Source organism: Oncorhynchus kisutch, linkage group LG25 (genome assembly GCF_002021735.2).
Source record: "Oncorhynchus kisutch isolate 150728-3 linkage group LG25, Okis_V2, whole genome shotgun sequence".
NCBI classification, from domain to species: Eukaryota; Metazoa; Chordata; class Actinopteri; order Salmoniformes; family Salmonidae; genus Oncorhynchus; species Oncorhynchus kisutch.
This window is the reverse complement of record NC_034198.2, coordinates 35,382,347-35,398,730: the sequence shown is the minus strand read 5'-3', so window position 1 is coordinate 35,398,730 and position 16,384 is coordinate 35,382,347. Positions and strand designations below refer to the sequence as shown.

At 42.1% G+C, this 16,384-nt stretch overlaps 1 protein-coding gene across 1 annotated transcript in view; it reads right to left on the bottom strand.

The window, feature by feature from the left end:
- Nucleotides 1–16,384, bottom strand: part of LOC109870211 (syntaxin-binding protein 4) — a 116,874-nt gene that overhangs the window by 87,332 nt on the left and 13,158 nt on the right. The window contains exons 6-10 of the mRNA XM_031805141.1: nucleotides 12,904–12,995; nucleotides 8,838–8,997; nucleotides 2,354–2,486; nucleotides 1,805–1,911; nucleotides 1,151–1,454 (exon numbers count right to left, since the gene is read on the bottom strand). Coding sequence (XP_031661001.1) covers nucleotides 1,151–1,454; nucleotides 1,805–1,911; nucleotides 2,354–2,486; nucleotides 8,838–8,997; nucleotides 12,904–12,995 — 796 coding nt within the window. The remainder of the gene's footprint in view (nucleotides 1–1,150; nucleotides 1,455–1,804; nucleotides 1,912–2,353; nucleotides 2,487–8,837; nucleotides 8,998–12,903; nucleotides 12,996–16,384) is intronic.

Below are 16,384 nucleotides of genomic sequence, written 5' to 3'. Positions count from 1 at the left end.
TTTTTATGAATTATTTTTGAAAGACAGAGTCCTGAAAAAGGGATGTTTCTTTTTTGCTGAGTTTACAACATAACCAATTTAAATTTAAATTATCACCGCATATTCGTTTTGCTTGAATTGCCCTGCCAATGCATTGTTGTTCGGGCCATATTTTTACAATAGTATTTCTACATTTGAGGTAGGCTATATGATCACACTGGTAATAGAACCGTTGTTGTATTGTGAGGCACAGCTGAGTGAGCATACATTTAAATAATTACACTTTTTATTTATTTTACTGGGCTGATGGTGCCTGCATGTGATGGCCAGTCTCTGCCTCATGCACAAATTCATGTTGTTACTCCTATGAACAGAGAAAGTTCAATATTCCTTGATATTAAAAAAGACCCAAGCTGCTAATAATAACAATGCGAGCCTATAGATCCTTTCCTACTCATTCATTACAGCTGCACTGCTTGTGGCTCTGAGTGGAAATAGGAAGAACGTGCATTTTATGGGTGCTAAAAGTGTTGAATACAAAGTGTTGACAGTGCTGAGTAAGACCTTAAACATGAACTCACTCAGCTCTTTGCTGTATTTGTTGACCGTCTCTCTCTAGTCATAGTTTTAAACGTTTAGAAATCTCACCGTATCAACTCTGTAGCTACCTTTTATGCCTGCTACGTTACTGCAGACAGTGATCTGAGTCATCTGATTGGCCAGCGGTAGGCCTATAGTGCACTTTTTTGTACAACAAAATGTGTACCTTTAAACAAATTAAATAGTTCAAAATGGCAACAGTTGGTCTCCCCCGCGCACGGCAGCTGAATCGGGTGCACCTACTGCCAACAGCCCGAGACAAATAAAAATAGGAACACAAGGCTTATATCACTGTTTTTTTTTTACTGAAATGTTTGGCGATCGACTAGGAAAGCCTTGGAGATCGACAAGTTAATCGTGATCGACCGGTTGGTGACCACTGCTCTATAAAGTTGAGTGAAGTTCAATCTCCTAATTCTCACTGTGGCGTACGCGTGCAGCTTAGAGGGAACATTACACACAAAACCACATCCTACAACCACACCAACTATTAATACCATAAGGAGGAATAACCATATTCACAGAAAACCCTGTGGGGGTGTGTATGCGCGTGTGTGCATTTGTCCCAAACCTGGCTGAGGTTGACAGAAGGCAGGGTCTCGCTGGCGGGGTTGAGGGTGGAGGTGATCTTGGGCACCACCAGGGGAGCTCCAGGGAGGGCTGCAGGGAGCGTGGTTCTCCTGTGCTGGAGCAGTGACCGAGGGGGGGGCAGGGCCCCCAGTACAGCCAGGGTCCCTCTCCTGGTGGGGGGCACTGAGGAGGCTCCACTGGCTGCGCCCTGTGGGGTGAAAGGACCCTGGGGGCTACTGCTGGAGGAAGCAGAACTGGTGGAAGTCCTGTGTCTCATAAACGCTATCTCCACCGTAGGGTCTGGTCTGGAGAAGGACAGACAGAAGGGAGAATTGAGAATGGATTGGACTACTTTGAATGTAGTTAATAGACTGCGTCCCAAATGGCACCCTATTCCCTATATAGTGCACTATATTTTGACTATATCAAGTCAAAGGTCGTGCACTATTGAATAGGCTGCCATTTGAATGCACTCTACGTTATAGTTCACACGATTCCCTCAGAGATTGTTCTGGACACATTACAATAAAGATGGATGTGTTTACTCTTCTACTACTGTCTGTTTATACAGGAACCTTGAAAACAAGATGGTGGACCTCAGGAGGTTTATCCTGTCAATACATATTCAAGTGAAGTCATAAAGGTACGCCCCCACCTGAGTTTGGTGCGTGTCAGGATACTTCTAGCCTCCTCATAAGTCACTCCGATTAACGACTCCTTATTAATCGATACCAGCTGGTCTCCTGGCTGTAGTCTACCGTCCTGTCATATGAAACACAAACTACATCAAGGGTCAAGGGTCATGGTTTCATTGTAATATGATAACAATATGGTCAATATCAGTTAAATACAGGTAGAGAATATCTTTAGGGCATTAAATATAGAGAATATATTTAGGGCATTAGGATATAGTTATTTTATTAGTTAAATACAGGTAGAGAATAAAGTGCCTTGCAAAAGTATTCATCCCCCTTGGCGTTTTTCAAATTTTTTTGCATTACAACCTGTAATGAAATCCTTTTATTTGTATTTCATGTAATGGACATACACAAAGAAGTCCAAATTGGTGAAGTGAAATGAAAAACATAGTTGTAGTTATTTTATGCCTTAACTAACATCTCACACTTTATTATGTATTCACACAAAACCCCTGTGTAACCCCTGATTCCCCCAGTATCAGAAGGTAAACATAGTGACAAGTCACCCTCTGGCAGTCTCCTCCAGGCACTATTTCCTGAATCAACACCATTGGTCCCTCGGCTCGGTTAGCTCCGCCCTTGATGATGAGGCCCAGGCCTGTTCCTTTTGAGATGCATATCAACTGAATGATGCTGTCACTAGGGAGAGAGAGAGAGAGAGACAATGAGGTGGAAACTGAGCTGTACTTCCTAACCTCCTGACAAATGTATGAGCATATTAGAGACATATTTCCCTCAGATTAAACAAACCCAATTTTGATAAACTCCCATATCTACTGGGTGAAATACCAGTGTGCCATCACAGCAGCAAGATTTGTGACCTGTTGCCACAAGAAAAGGTCAACCAGTGAAGAACAAACATCAATGTAAATACAACCCATATTTATGTTTATTTATTTTCCCTTTTGTATTTGAACTATTTGCACATAATATGACATTTGAAATGTTTTTAATGCAAGTGTTATGTTTACTGTTAATTTTTATTGTTAATTTCACTTTTGTTTATTATCTACTTCACTTTTTTTTATTTTTTTATTTTTTTTATTTCACCTTTATTTAACCAGGTAGGCTAGTTGAGAACACCTTTATTTTACCAGGTAGGCTAGTTGAGAACACCTTTATTTAACCAGGTAGGCTAGTTGAGAACACCTTTATTTAACCAGGTAGGCTAGTTGAGAACACCTTTATTTAACCAGGTAGGCTAGTTGAGAACACCTTTATTTAACCAGGTAGGCTAGTTGAGAACACCTTTATTTAACCAGGTAGGCTAGTTGAGAACACCTTTATTTAACCAGGTAGGCTAGTTGAGAACACCTTTATTTAACCAGGTAGGCTAGTTGAGAACACCTTTATTTAACCAGGTAGGCTAGTTGAGAACACCTTTATTTAACCAGGTAGGCTAGTTGAGAACACCTTTATTTAACCAGGTAGGCTAGTTGAGAACACCTTTATTTAACCAGGTAGGCTAGTTGAGAACACCTTTATTTAACCAGGTAGGCTAGTTGAGAACACCTTTATTTAACCAGGTAGGCTAGTTGAGAACACCTTTATTTAACCAGGTAGGCTAGTTGAGAACACCTTTATTTAACCAGGTAGGCTAGTTGAGAACACCTTTATTTAACCAGGTAGGCTAGTTGAGAACACCTTTATTTAACCTGGTAGGCTAGTTGAGAACACCTTTATTTAACCAGGTAGGCTAGTTGAGAACACCTTTATTTAACCAGGTAGGCTAGTTGAGAACACCTTTATTTAACCAGGTAGGCTAGTTGAGAACACCTTTATTTAACCAGGTAGGCTAGTTGAGAACACCTTTATTTAACCAGGTAGGCTAGTTTGAGAACACCTTTATTTAACCTGGTAGGCTAGTTGAGAACACCTTTATTTAACCAGGTAGGCTAGTTGAGAACACCTTTATTTAACCAGGTAGGCTAGTTGAGAACACCTTTATTTAACCTGGTAGGCTAGTTGAGAACACCTTTATTTAACCAGGTAGGCTAGTTGAGAACACCTTTATTTAACCAGGTAGGCTAGTTGAGAACACCTTTATTTAACCAGGTAGGCTAGTTGAGAACACCTTTATTTAACCAGGTAGGCTAGTTGAGAACAAGTTCTCATTTGCAACTGCGACCTGGCCAAGATAAAGCATAGCAGTGTGAGCATACAACAAAGAGTTACACATGGAGTAAACAATTAACAAGTCAATAACACAGTAGAAAACGAAGGGGGGGTCTATATACAATGTGTGCAAAAGGCATGAGGAGGTAGGCAAATAATTACAATTTTGCAGATTAACACTGGAGTGATAAAAGATCAGATGGTCATGTACAGGTAGAGATATTGGTGTGCAGAAGAGCAGAAAAGTAACTAAATAAAAACAGTACGGGGATGAGGTAGGTGAAAAGGGTGGGCTATTTACCAATAGACTATGTACAGCTGCAGCGATCGGTTAGCTGCTCAGATAGCTGATGTTTGAAGTTGGTGAGGGAGATAAAAGTCTCCAACTTCAGCGATTTTTGCAATTCGTTCCAGTCACAGGCAGCAGAGTACTGGAACGAAAGGCGGCCAAATGAGGTGTTGGCTTTAGGGATGATCAGTGAGATACACCTGCTGGAGCGCGTGCTACGGATGGGTGTTGCCATCGTGACCAGTGAGCTGAGATAAGGCGGAGCTTTACCTAGCATAGACTTGTAGATGACCTGGAGCCAGTGGGTCTGGCGACGAATATGTAGCGAGGGCCAGCCGACTAGAGCATACAAGTCGCAGTGGTGGGTAGTATAAGGTGCTTTAGTGACAAAACGGATGGCACTGTGATAGACTGCATCCAGTTTGCTGAGTAGAGTGTTGGAAGCCATTTTGTAGATGACATCGCCGAAGTCGAGGATCGGTAGGATAGTCAGTTTTACTAGGGTAAGCTTGGCGGCTTGAGTGAAGGAGGCTTTGTTGCGGAATAGAAAGCCGACTCTTGATTTGATTTTCGATTGGAGATGTTTGATATGAGTCTGGAAGGAGAGTTTGCAGTCTAGCCAGACACCTAGGTACTTATAGACGTCCACATATTCTAGGTCGGAACCATCCAGGGTGGTGATGCTAGTCGGGCATGCAGGTGCAGGCAGCGACCGGTTGAAAAGCATGCATTTGGTTTTACTAGCGTTTAAGAGCAGTTGGAGGCCACGGAAGGAGTGTTGTATGGCATTGAAGCTTGTTTGGAGGTTAGATAGCACAGTGTCCAAAGACGGGCCGAAAGTATATAGAATGGTGTCGTCTGCGTAGAGGTGGATCAGGGAATCGCCCGCAGCAAGAGCAACATCATTGATATACACAGAGAAAAGAGTCGGCCCGAGAATTGAACCCTGTGGCACCCCCATAGAGACTGCCAGAGGACCGGACAGCATGCCCTCCGATTTGACACACTGAACTCTGTCTGCAAAGTAATTGGTGAACCAGGCAAGGCAGTCATCCGAAAAACCGAGGCTACTGAGTCTGCCGATAAGAATATGGTGATTGACAGAGTCGAAAGCCTTGGCGAGGTCGATGAAGACGGCTGCACAGTACTGTCTTTTATCGATGGCGGTTATGATGTCGTTTAGTACCTTGAGTGTGGCTGAGGTGCACCCATGACCGGCTCGGAAACCAGATTGCACAGCGGAGAAGGTACGGTGGGATTCGAGATGGTCAGTGACCTGTTTGTTGACTTGGCTTTCGAAGACCTTAGATAGGCAGGGCAGGATGGATATAGGTCTGTAACAGTTTGGGTCCAGGGTGTCTCCCCCTTTGAAGAGGGGGATGACTGCGGCAGCTTTCCAATCCTTGGGGATCTCAGACGAGATGAAAGAGAGGTTGAACAGGCTGGTAATAGGGGTTGCGACAATGGTGGCAGATAGTTTCAGAAATAGAGGGTCTTTGGCAATGTTCACATATGTTTCCCATGCCAATAAAACCCTTAAATTGAAATTGAGACAGAGAGACAGAGAGACAGAGAGAGAGAGAGAGACAGAGAGAGAGAGAGAGAGAGAGAGAGAGAGAGAGAGAGAGAGAGAGAGAGAGAGAGAGAGAGAGACAGAGAGAGAGAGAGAGAGACAGAGAGAGAGAGAGAGAGATAGAGAGAGAGAGAGAGAGAGAGAGACAGAGAGACAGAGAGACAGAGAGAGAGAGAGAGAGAGAGAGACAGAGAGAGAGAGAGAGAGAGAGATAGAGAGAGAGAGAGAGAGAGAGAGAGAGAGAGACAGAGAGAGCGAGAGAGAGAGAGAGAGACAGAGAGAGAGAGAGAGAGAGAGAGAGAGAGAGAGAGAGAGAGAGAGACAGAGAGACAGAGAGACAGAGAGAGAGAGAGAGACAGAGAGAGAGAGAGAGAGCGAGAGAGAGAGAGAGAGAGAGAGAGAGAGAGAGAGAGAGAGAGAGAGAGAGAGAAATAATCAGAAAGACACTGTCGGGAGGTGGCAGAGATGAGAGTCAATAGTTCAGACTAACACACCGACTGTGGTCATGACTAAATAAAATAACAGAAATAGGACAGCCCTTCTTCAGCATTCAAGGCAATGACAATCAATGTCACAACAACCTCACAGGTGGGCATAATAAAAAAATTCTCAATCAGTAAATTTGAGGGTCTCATAGGAAAACTCTCTTATCCACCTCGTGGGGATTCAAACGCTTTACCAAACCTGGGGTTACTGTGTAATATGTGGTTACTACAAAGTGGCCACCCTTTGCCTTGTTGACAGCTTTGCACACTCTTGGCATTCTCTCAAACAGCTTCACCTAGAATGCTTTTCCATCAGTCTTGAAGGAGTTCCCACATATGCTGAGCACTTGTTGGCTGCTTTTCCTTCACTCTGTGGTCCAACTCATCCCAAACCATCTCAATTGGGTTGAGGTTGGGTGATTGTGGAGGCCAGGTCATCTGATGCAGCAATCCATCACTCTCCTTCTTGGTTAAATAGACATTACACAGCCTGGAGGTGTGTTGGGTCATTGTCCTGTTGAAAAACAAATTATATTCCCACTAAGCACAAACCAAATGGGATGGTGTGTCGCTGCAGAATGCTGTGGTAGCCATGCTGGTTACGTGTGCCTTGAATTCTAAATAAATCACTGACAGTGTCACCAGCAAAGCACCCCCACATCATCAAACCTCCTCCTCCATGCTTCACGCTGGGAACCACACATGCGGAGATCATCCATTCATCTACTGTACGGCTCACAAAGACATGGCAGTTGGAACCAAAAATCTCAAATTTGGACTTGATTTCCACCGGTATAATGTCCATTGCTTGTGTTTCTTGGCCCAAGCAAGTCTCTTCTTCTTATTGGTGTCCTTTAGTAGTGTTTTTTTTGCAGCAATTCGACCATGAAGGCCTGATTCACTCTGAACAGTTGATGTTGAGATGTGTCTGTTACTTGAACTCCGTGGAGCATTAATTTGGGCTGCAATCTGAGGTGCAGTTAACTCTAATGAACTTATCCTCTGCAGCAGAGGTAACTCTGGTTATTCCTTTCCTGTGGTGGTCCTCATGAGCCAGTTTTATCATAACTCTTGATGGTTTTTGTGACTACGCTTGAAGCAACTTTCAAAGTTCTTGAAATGCTCTGTATTGACTGACCTTCATGTCTTAAAGTAATGATGGACCGTTGTTTCTCTTTGCTTATTTGAGCTGTTCTTGCCATAATATGGACTTGATCTTTTACCAAATAGGGCTATCTTCTGTATACGACTCCTACTTTGTCACAACACAACTGATTGGCTCAAACACGGTAAGGAAAGATATTCCACAAATTAACTTTTAACAAGGCACACCTGTTAATTGAAGCTGGTTGAGAGAATTCCAAGAGTGTGCAAAGCTGTCATTAAGGCAAAGGCTGGCTACTTTGAAGAATCTAAAAATATATTTACTACCACATTTACTATTACATTTACTATAATTCCATATGTGTTATTTCATAGTTCTGATGTCTTCATTATTATTCTACAATGAAAAAAATACAAATATAGAAAAAGCCTAGAATGAGTAGGTGTGTCAAAACAAATGTGCAGGAGTTGGCTACATGGTGAACTATTTTTTAATAATGGTGTATGATAACTGCTGAAATAAAGAAAAGTATTCATATCTGTTTCTTTTCTATAAGCCATTGTGATCTTAATGACAGGTAATGACATCATAATGACAGGTAATGGCATCATAATGACATAATGACAGGTAATGGCATCATAATGACATAATGTAGTTGTATTGTGTGTCTACATACAGTTTCTTTATTTGATTGTGGGGTATTGCCTACGGTCCAGTACATCACAGCTGCCTGCCATCCAGGATCTCTATACCAGGCGGTGTCAGAGGAAGGCCCTAAAAGTTGTCAAAGACTCCAGCCACCCAAGTCATAGACTGTTCTCTCTGCAACCGCATGGCTAGCGGTACTGGAGTGCCAAGTCTAGGACCAAAAGGCTTCTAAACAGATTTTACCCCCAAGCCATAAGACTCCTGAACAAGTAATCAAATGGCTACCCAAACTATTTGCATTGTGTCCTGCCACCCCCCACCCACCAACCCCTCTGCTGCTACTTTCTGTTTATCATATATACATAGTAACTTTAACAATACCTACATGTACAGTTGAAGTCGGAAGTTTACATACACCTTAGCCAAATACATTTAAACTCAGTTTTTCCACAATTCCTGACATTTAATCCTAGTAAAAATTCCCTGTTTTAGGTCAGTTAGGATCACCACTTTATTTTAAGAATGTGAAATGTCAGAATAATAGTATAATTGTTCAAGTTCAAATAGGTGCCATTAATACAGGTAACGAGTGGAGGACAGAGGAGGAGCCTACAGGTCTGTGAGAGCCTACAGGTCTGTGAGAGCCAGAAATCTTGCTTGTTTGTAGGTGACCAAATACTTATTTTCCACCATAATTTGCAAATAAATTCATTAAAAATCACACACACACACACACACACAATCCCTCAACTGTCAATTTCAGAATGTCACTTACTTGAAGACGGGCTGTGTAGGGGCTGTGTTGGGGTTTGACGTATAGGGGGGCCCAGTGGTATAGGGAGGTCCTGTGACCCCCTCTTTAGGACTGAAGAGCTGGCTGGTGGGACTGGTAGATCTGGAGGAGGAAGAGGAGGAGGCCGTGTCTGTCTTGCCTCCTGGAGAGAAAGAAAGAATTATTATTCTATAATCAACACCCCAATTAGAATTTGGACCAAAATATTTGACAGCGTAATTCCACCAATAGCTATTTACGGAAGTGAGGTTTGGGGGCCACTCTTCAAACTGGACATCCAATTGAAGCCCTACATGCAGAATTATTTTGTAAAATTTTACAAGACCAAAGAAATACACCAACTAATGCATGCAGGGCAGAATTAGGGCTTCCCAGCGGTAAATGAAATATACAAAAATATATAATTCAAATTGTGTCTAGGGTTGCAAAGGGTTGGTAACTTTCCACTAAATTTCCAGAAATGTTACATGGGTAGGTAAGCCCGGGAATTTGGGGAATTTTACATCGATTTTTGTGGGATACATATAAAGGCAATTCTAGGTCTTGTGGCATATTTTGGTTAAACTATCCCCAATTCAATGGAACTGCAACAACAGTGCATGTGCAGTGCACTCTGAAGATATTGCACACTAAATGAGATGCTATTGAGCCCACACTACTACACTGTCTGAGCCAAGGACTACAAGCATTCTGGGAAGTTTTGATAGCATTTTTTATTTTACATGTATTTAACTAGGAAAGTCAGTTAATAACAAATTCTTATTTTCAATGATGGCCTAGGAACAGTGGGTTAACTGCCTTGTTCAGGGGCAGAACGACAATACCTGGTGGGGTGAACATATTTTATATGACATACATTATTTTTTGTTACCTAGTAAATAGTAGCCTACAGCAAAGTGTGTTTAAATCATTTATAACTTGTTAACAATTTCTGCTAGTTAGTTTTTGCTACCATGTGGGTTTTAGCTTGCTTAACTGAGGAGTGTTAATTCACCTGTTTCCATACATGTTTCATTTGAAGATATGAGTCTTACAAAGGAGTTGTTTAATCTCATTGCTTAACAATTTATCTGTACATGGAATTGTATTTCGTTTTTTTTTTTACCAATTTCTTTCTAATCTTTACAGGAGATATTTCACTGCAGCTAATGTAGAAGGAAAATCTGTGTACATTTGCAAATACTGTGCCAAATCATATGTGAAGAATGCAACAAAGATGCAGAATCATCTGGCCAAGTGCATAAAGTTCCCTCAGCGCTCACAACAGGCAACCTCTGACATAAGTCCCTCTTCTTCTATTCAAGGTGAAAATGATGAATCAGGCACCTCATCGATAGCAACAGCTCATGGTCCTCCTGGGATCAGAAGTCTTTTTGACTCAATGGAGGAACGTAGTCAGAGAAATGCTGATGAATGTCTTGCTTGAGCTGTGTGCAACTGGTTCACCTCTGATGCTCACAGGCAATGTGTATTGGAAGAGATTTCTGAATATTCTTCGCCCAGCATACACCCCTCCAACCACACATGCTTTATCTATTCATTTGCTGGATGCAGAGTTCAACAGAGTTCAAGTGAAGGTCAAGCAAATCATAGAGAAAGCAGATTGTATTGCAATCATCTCTGATGGGTGGTCGAACGTTCGTGGGCAAGGAATAATTCACTACATAATCTCCACCCCTCAACCAATATTCTACAAGAGCACAGCCACAAGGGACAACATACATACAACTACATTGCAGATGAGCTGAAGGTAGTCAATGACCTTGGACCACAGAAGGTATTTGCACTGGTGACAGACAATGCTGTGAACATGAAGGCTGCTTGGTCTAAAGTGGAGGAGTCCTACCCTCACATCACACCCATTGGCTGTGCTGCTCATGCATTGAATCTGCTCCTCAAGGACATCATGGCACTGAAAACAATGGATACACTCTACAAGAGAGCCAAGGAAATGGTTAGGTATGGGAAGGGTCATCAAGCAATAGCAGCAATCTATCTCACCAAGCAAAGTGAGAAGAATAAGAGCACCACATTGAAGCTGCCCAGCAACACCAGTTGGGGTGGTATTGTCTTCATGTTTGACAGTCTCCTGGAGGGGAAGGAGTCTCTCCAAGAAATGGCCATATCACAGTCTGCCGATATGGACAGCCCCATCAAGAGGATCAGCCTGAAACTCCTGAAACATATAGCAGTAGCCATTGCACGGATTGAGGGAGACAATGCCATCCTGTCTGATGTTCAGACTCTGCTTGAATATGTAAGAGAAGAAATCCATACTGCCCTGCCCCCTTCACTGTCGCTCCAAGCAGAGGAAACTGCAGTGCTGAAATACATCAATAAGCGTGAAGACTTCTACCTGAAGTCCATACACGCGTACATGTTGGACCCCAAGTATGCTGGCAAAAGCATCCTGTCTGGTGCTGAGATCAACAAGGCCTATGGTGTCATCACTACTGTGTCTCGCCACCTTGGCCTGGATGAGGTTAAGGTTCTTGGCAGTCTGGCGAAGTACACTTCCAAGCAAGGGCTTTGGGATGGAGATGCAATATGGCAGTCGTGCCAACACATCTCATCAGCCACCTGGTGGAAGGGACTTCGTGCATCTGAGGCTATTTCCCCTGTTTCCTCCATCATCCTCCAAATCCCACCAACATCATCTTGCCTCAGAGCACAACTGGTCCTTGTTTGGGAACACACACACCAAAGCACGCAACAGGCTGACCAATACAAGGGTTGAAAATGGGTGGCGATCCAGGCAAATTTGAGGCTTTTTGAGTCTGACAACGAGCCATCTTCAACAAGGTTGGAACATGACAGTGAAGATGAGGCCTCAGAGACTGACGTTCAAGATGTGGACATTAAGTACATATTCTTTATCCCTTTACACTTGTGTGTATAAGGTAGAAGTTTTGGAATGGCTAGTTAGATTACTCGTTGGTTATTACTGCATTGTTGGAACTAGAAGCACAAGCATTTCGCTACACTCGCATTAACATCTGCTGACTATGTGTATGTGACAAATAAATTTGATTTGATATGATTTGAAGAAGGTCCAGGGAGAAGCCATGGAAGCCTGAGAGGAAGACAACCAAAGCTTTAGTTTCCTGACTATCATTTTACAGATGTATGTTGAATTTTTTTGGGGGAGATGTGATGGATCATTGGGGATCATTCAATATTCCCTTTTGTTGTTCAGTGAAATCATCCCATGTGAAGAGTCAACTCATTTAATTAAAGTTCAATTCGTAACTAAATTGCTTTTTATTTCTATTGGAAGGATTTCATCATTTGTAATTATATCTACTTATGATGAGGTAAAAGGTTGATGTTTCTGTCTCCATATGGTATGGTAAATATATCCAATGCAAAAAACATCTACATTTAAATGGTATTAATATTAATTTGCATATATTCCCATTAATTCCCACAGAAAGTTTCCACCACTGAATGTGCAACCCTAATTGTGGCTATACCTAAATTGAATTAGAAGAGGTGTGAAAGGGAATATGGATGGAAATTAGGAAGGGTGTAATAGGGAATATGGATGAGAATTAGGAGGGGTGTGATAGGGAATATGGATGAGAATTAGGAGGGGTGTGCTAGCGAATATGGATGAGAATTAGGAAGGGTGTGATAGGGAATATGGATGAGAATTAGGAGGGGTGTGCTAGCGAATATGGATGAGAATTAGGAAGGGTGTGATAGGGATTATGGATGAGAATTAGGAGGGGTGTGATAGGGAATATGGATGAGAATTAGGAGGGGTGTGATAGGGAATATGGATGAGAATTAGGAGGGGTGTGCTAGCGAATATGGATGAGAATTAGGAAGGGTGTGAAAGGGAAATTAGGAAGACAATGGTTAATAGACTATAGTGTTAGCTACATGCAGTTGAGGAGAGGAACGGGGGATAATCAGGTCCTACGTCAAGTGGGTGAGTTACAAATTGTACCCTATTCCCTATATAGGGCCCTGGTCAAACGTAGTACACTAAATAGGGAATAGGATGCAATTTGGGACGCAACAGGTCCTAGGTACAGAAACTCACCTGTAGAGAGCTGTGTAGGGGAGACCCTCCCTGAGCTTCCTTTAAAACTGCTGTGGGAGCCATACTTATTCATCAACTCAATGAACTCCCGCCTGGAGGACAGACAGACAGACAGACAGAGTCAACTCCCTCAGAGAAACAGTACAGTAGAGCTCTGTCTCCCTCCCATGGTCACACACAGACATTGATTCCAAGTGACATCTGACAGGAGTAGACCCATTAAAAGTGTCTTCTTTGTTAGTAGTTGAGATTAGGATTATCTGAGCTAGATCAGGATGCTAATCCGGTTTAATCTCGAGGTAAAGAGTCTACTGTGTTATGTGTTCAGGTAAAAAGTCCTAAGCATGTCTTAGAAAAAAGGATTGACCTCTTGGCCCCAACTGTCTGGTCTGGGAATCAGTCTGCCATTTATAGGGTTAGGGTTATACTGTACAGTGGGCTCCAAAAGTATTGGGACAATTATGTTTTTTTGTGATTTTAGATCTCTACTCCAGCACTTTGGATTTGAAATAATATAATGACGATGAGGTTAACGTGCAGACTGACAGCTTTAATTTGAGGGTATTTTCATCCATGTCGGGTGAAGCGTTTAGAATTGACAGCACTGTAGAGGAGCAAAAGTATTGGGACAAATTCCCTTGCATATTAAAGTAGTAAAAAGTTAGGTATTTGGTCCCATATTCATAACACATCAAGCTTATGACTCTACAAATTGGTTGAATGCCTTTGCAGTTTGTTTTGGTTGCGTTTCAGATTATTTTGTGCCCAATAGAAATGAATGGTAAATAATGTAGTGTGTAATTTTGGAGTCATTTTTACTGGGAATAAGATTAGAATATATTTCTATATATATTTCTACATTAGGATGCCGGATGCTACCATGTCTACGGATAATCCTAAAAAAATTGTGAATAATGATGAGTGAGAAAGTTAGACGCACAAATATCATATTCCCCAAAAATGCTAACCTCCCCTGTTATTGTAATGGTGAGAGGTTAGCATGTCTTGGTGGTATGATATAAAATGCTAACCTCCCCTGTTATTGTAATGGTGAGAGGTTAGCATGTCTTGGGGGTATGATATAAAATGCTAACCTCCCCTGTTATTGTAATGGTGAGAGGTTAGCATGTCTTGGTGGTATGATATAAAATGCTAACCTCCCCTGTTATTGTAATGGTGAGAGGTTAGCATGTCTTGGTGGTATGATATAAAATGCTAACCTCCCTTGTTATTGTAATGGTGAGAGGTTAGCATGTCTTGGTGGTATGATATAAAATGCTAACCTCCCCTGTTATTGTAATGGTGAGAGGTTAGCATGTCTTGGTGGTATGATATAAAATGCTAACCTCCCCTGTTATTGTAATGGTGAGAGGTTAGCATGTCTTGGTGGTATGATATAAAATGCTAACCTCCCTTGTTATTGTAATGGTGAGAGGTTAGCATGTCTTGGTGGTATGATATAAAATGCTAACCTCCCTTGTTATTGTAATGGTGAGAGGTTAGCATGTCTTGGGGGTATGATATAAAATGCTAACCTCCCCTGTTATTGTAATGGTGAGAGGTTAGCATGTCTTGGGGGTATGATATAAAATGCTAACCTCCCCTGTTATTGTAATGGTGAGAGGTTAGCATGTCTTGGTGGTATGATATAAAATGCTAACCTCCCCTGTTATTGTAATGGTGAGAGGTTAGCATGTCTTGGGGGTATGATATAAAATGCTAACCTCCCTTGTTATTGTAATGGTGAGAGGTTAGCATGTCTTGGGGGTATGATATAAAATGCTAACCTCCCCTGTTATTGTAATGGTGAGAGGTTAGCATGTCTTGGGGGTATGATATAAAATGTTAACCTCCCCTGTTATTGTAATGGTGAGAGGTTAGCATGTCTTGGGGGTATGATATAAAATGCTAACCTCCCCAGTTATTGTAATGGTGAGAGGTTAGCATGTCTTGAGAGCCTGATATTTGTGCATTTATAACTTTCTCACTCATCATTATCCACGATTCATTCAGGATTATCCGTAATCATGGTAGCATCCACATGAATGTAGAAGTGTTTAGAAACATATTCTATACTTATTCCCAATAAAAATGACTCCAAAATTACACACTACATATTATTTACCATTCATTTCTATTGGGCACAAAATACTCTGAAACATAACCAGAACAAACAGCTGAGGAAAGACAGATGGACGGATGGACGGACAGTCTTCTTAATATGTCAGCCTGTATCCGTCTGGCTGTCCGTCCGTGGAGCCAGTAGTGTGTGACGTGGCTGACAAACAGTGAAAAGCACAGGGGCCAGCAGAGTGCCAGGTCACTTTATGTCAGGCCTGGTGTACAAGACGGGGTGAGACGTGACAGGAGAGAGAGGACACAGGACAGATGCCTTTCCTCAGCAGTTAGGAGGACTAGAGTCCCAGAGGATATTTGGGAAGTGTTTAAATGTACCCAGTTTTCAAATGAAGTCCTCCCTGATTGGCAGATGAGTGTATACCCTGATTAGAAGTAGCGGTTGCTCATCGGTTGCTCACTTGTGTTCCCTGAGAATGTGGTTTGAATTACCTAAGACCGTGGACCTACACACCGAAGAAGGCTTCAAGCTGAAACGTCTCTCTCTAGTTCGGAGCAGCGCTGCTTTCAGATCAAGTCTTGATTTAGTATTTATTAGGATCCCCATTAGGATTAACATAATTAAAACAATAACATAACACATCAATACATCACATTAGACATTATTACTCTAATATTTACAATATAAATAACATTTACAATATAAAATGTACAATACTACAATATTACTGTGTGTGTGTGTGTGTGTGTGTGTGTGTGTGTGTGTGTGTGTGTGTGTGTGTGTGTGTGTGTGTGTGTGTGTGTGTGTGTGTGTGTGTGTGTGTGTCTCTCTTCATAGTCCATCTTATGCCGTGAGGTGATTTATCCTACTTTTTCTTTTTACAGATTTTACTGTTCACTTGAGTTACTTGATGTGGAAGAGAGTTCCATGTAGTCATGGCTCTATGCAGTACTGTGTGTTTCCCAGAGTCTGCTCTGGACTTGGGGACTGTGAAGAGACCCCTGGTGGCATGTATTGTGGGGTATGTATGGGTGTCTGATCTGTGTGCTCGTTGTTTGAACAGACAGCTTGGTGCTGTCAACATGTCAATATCTCTCACAAAGACCAGTAGTGATGCAGTCAATCTCTTCTCTTCTTTGAGCCAGGAGAGATTGACATGAATGTCATTGATGTTAGCTCTCTGTGTACATTTAAGGGCCAGCTGTGTTTCTCTGTTCAGGGCCAGCTGTGTTTCTCTGTTCAGGGCCACTGTAATTTGTCCTTCTTTGTGGCACTTGACCATATAACTGGGCAGTATTCCAGGTGTGATAAAACTAGGCCCTGTAGGACTTGTTGAGTTGATTGTTATGTGAAGAAAGTAGAGCAGCGTTTTATCACGGACAGACTTCTCTCCATCTTGTGCCA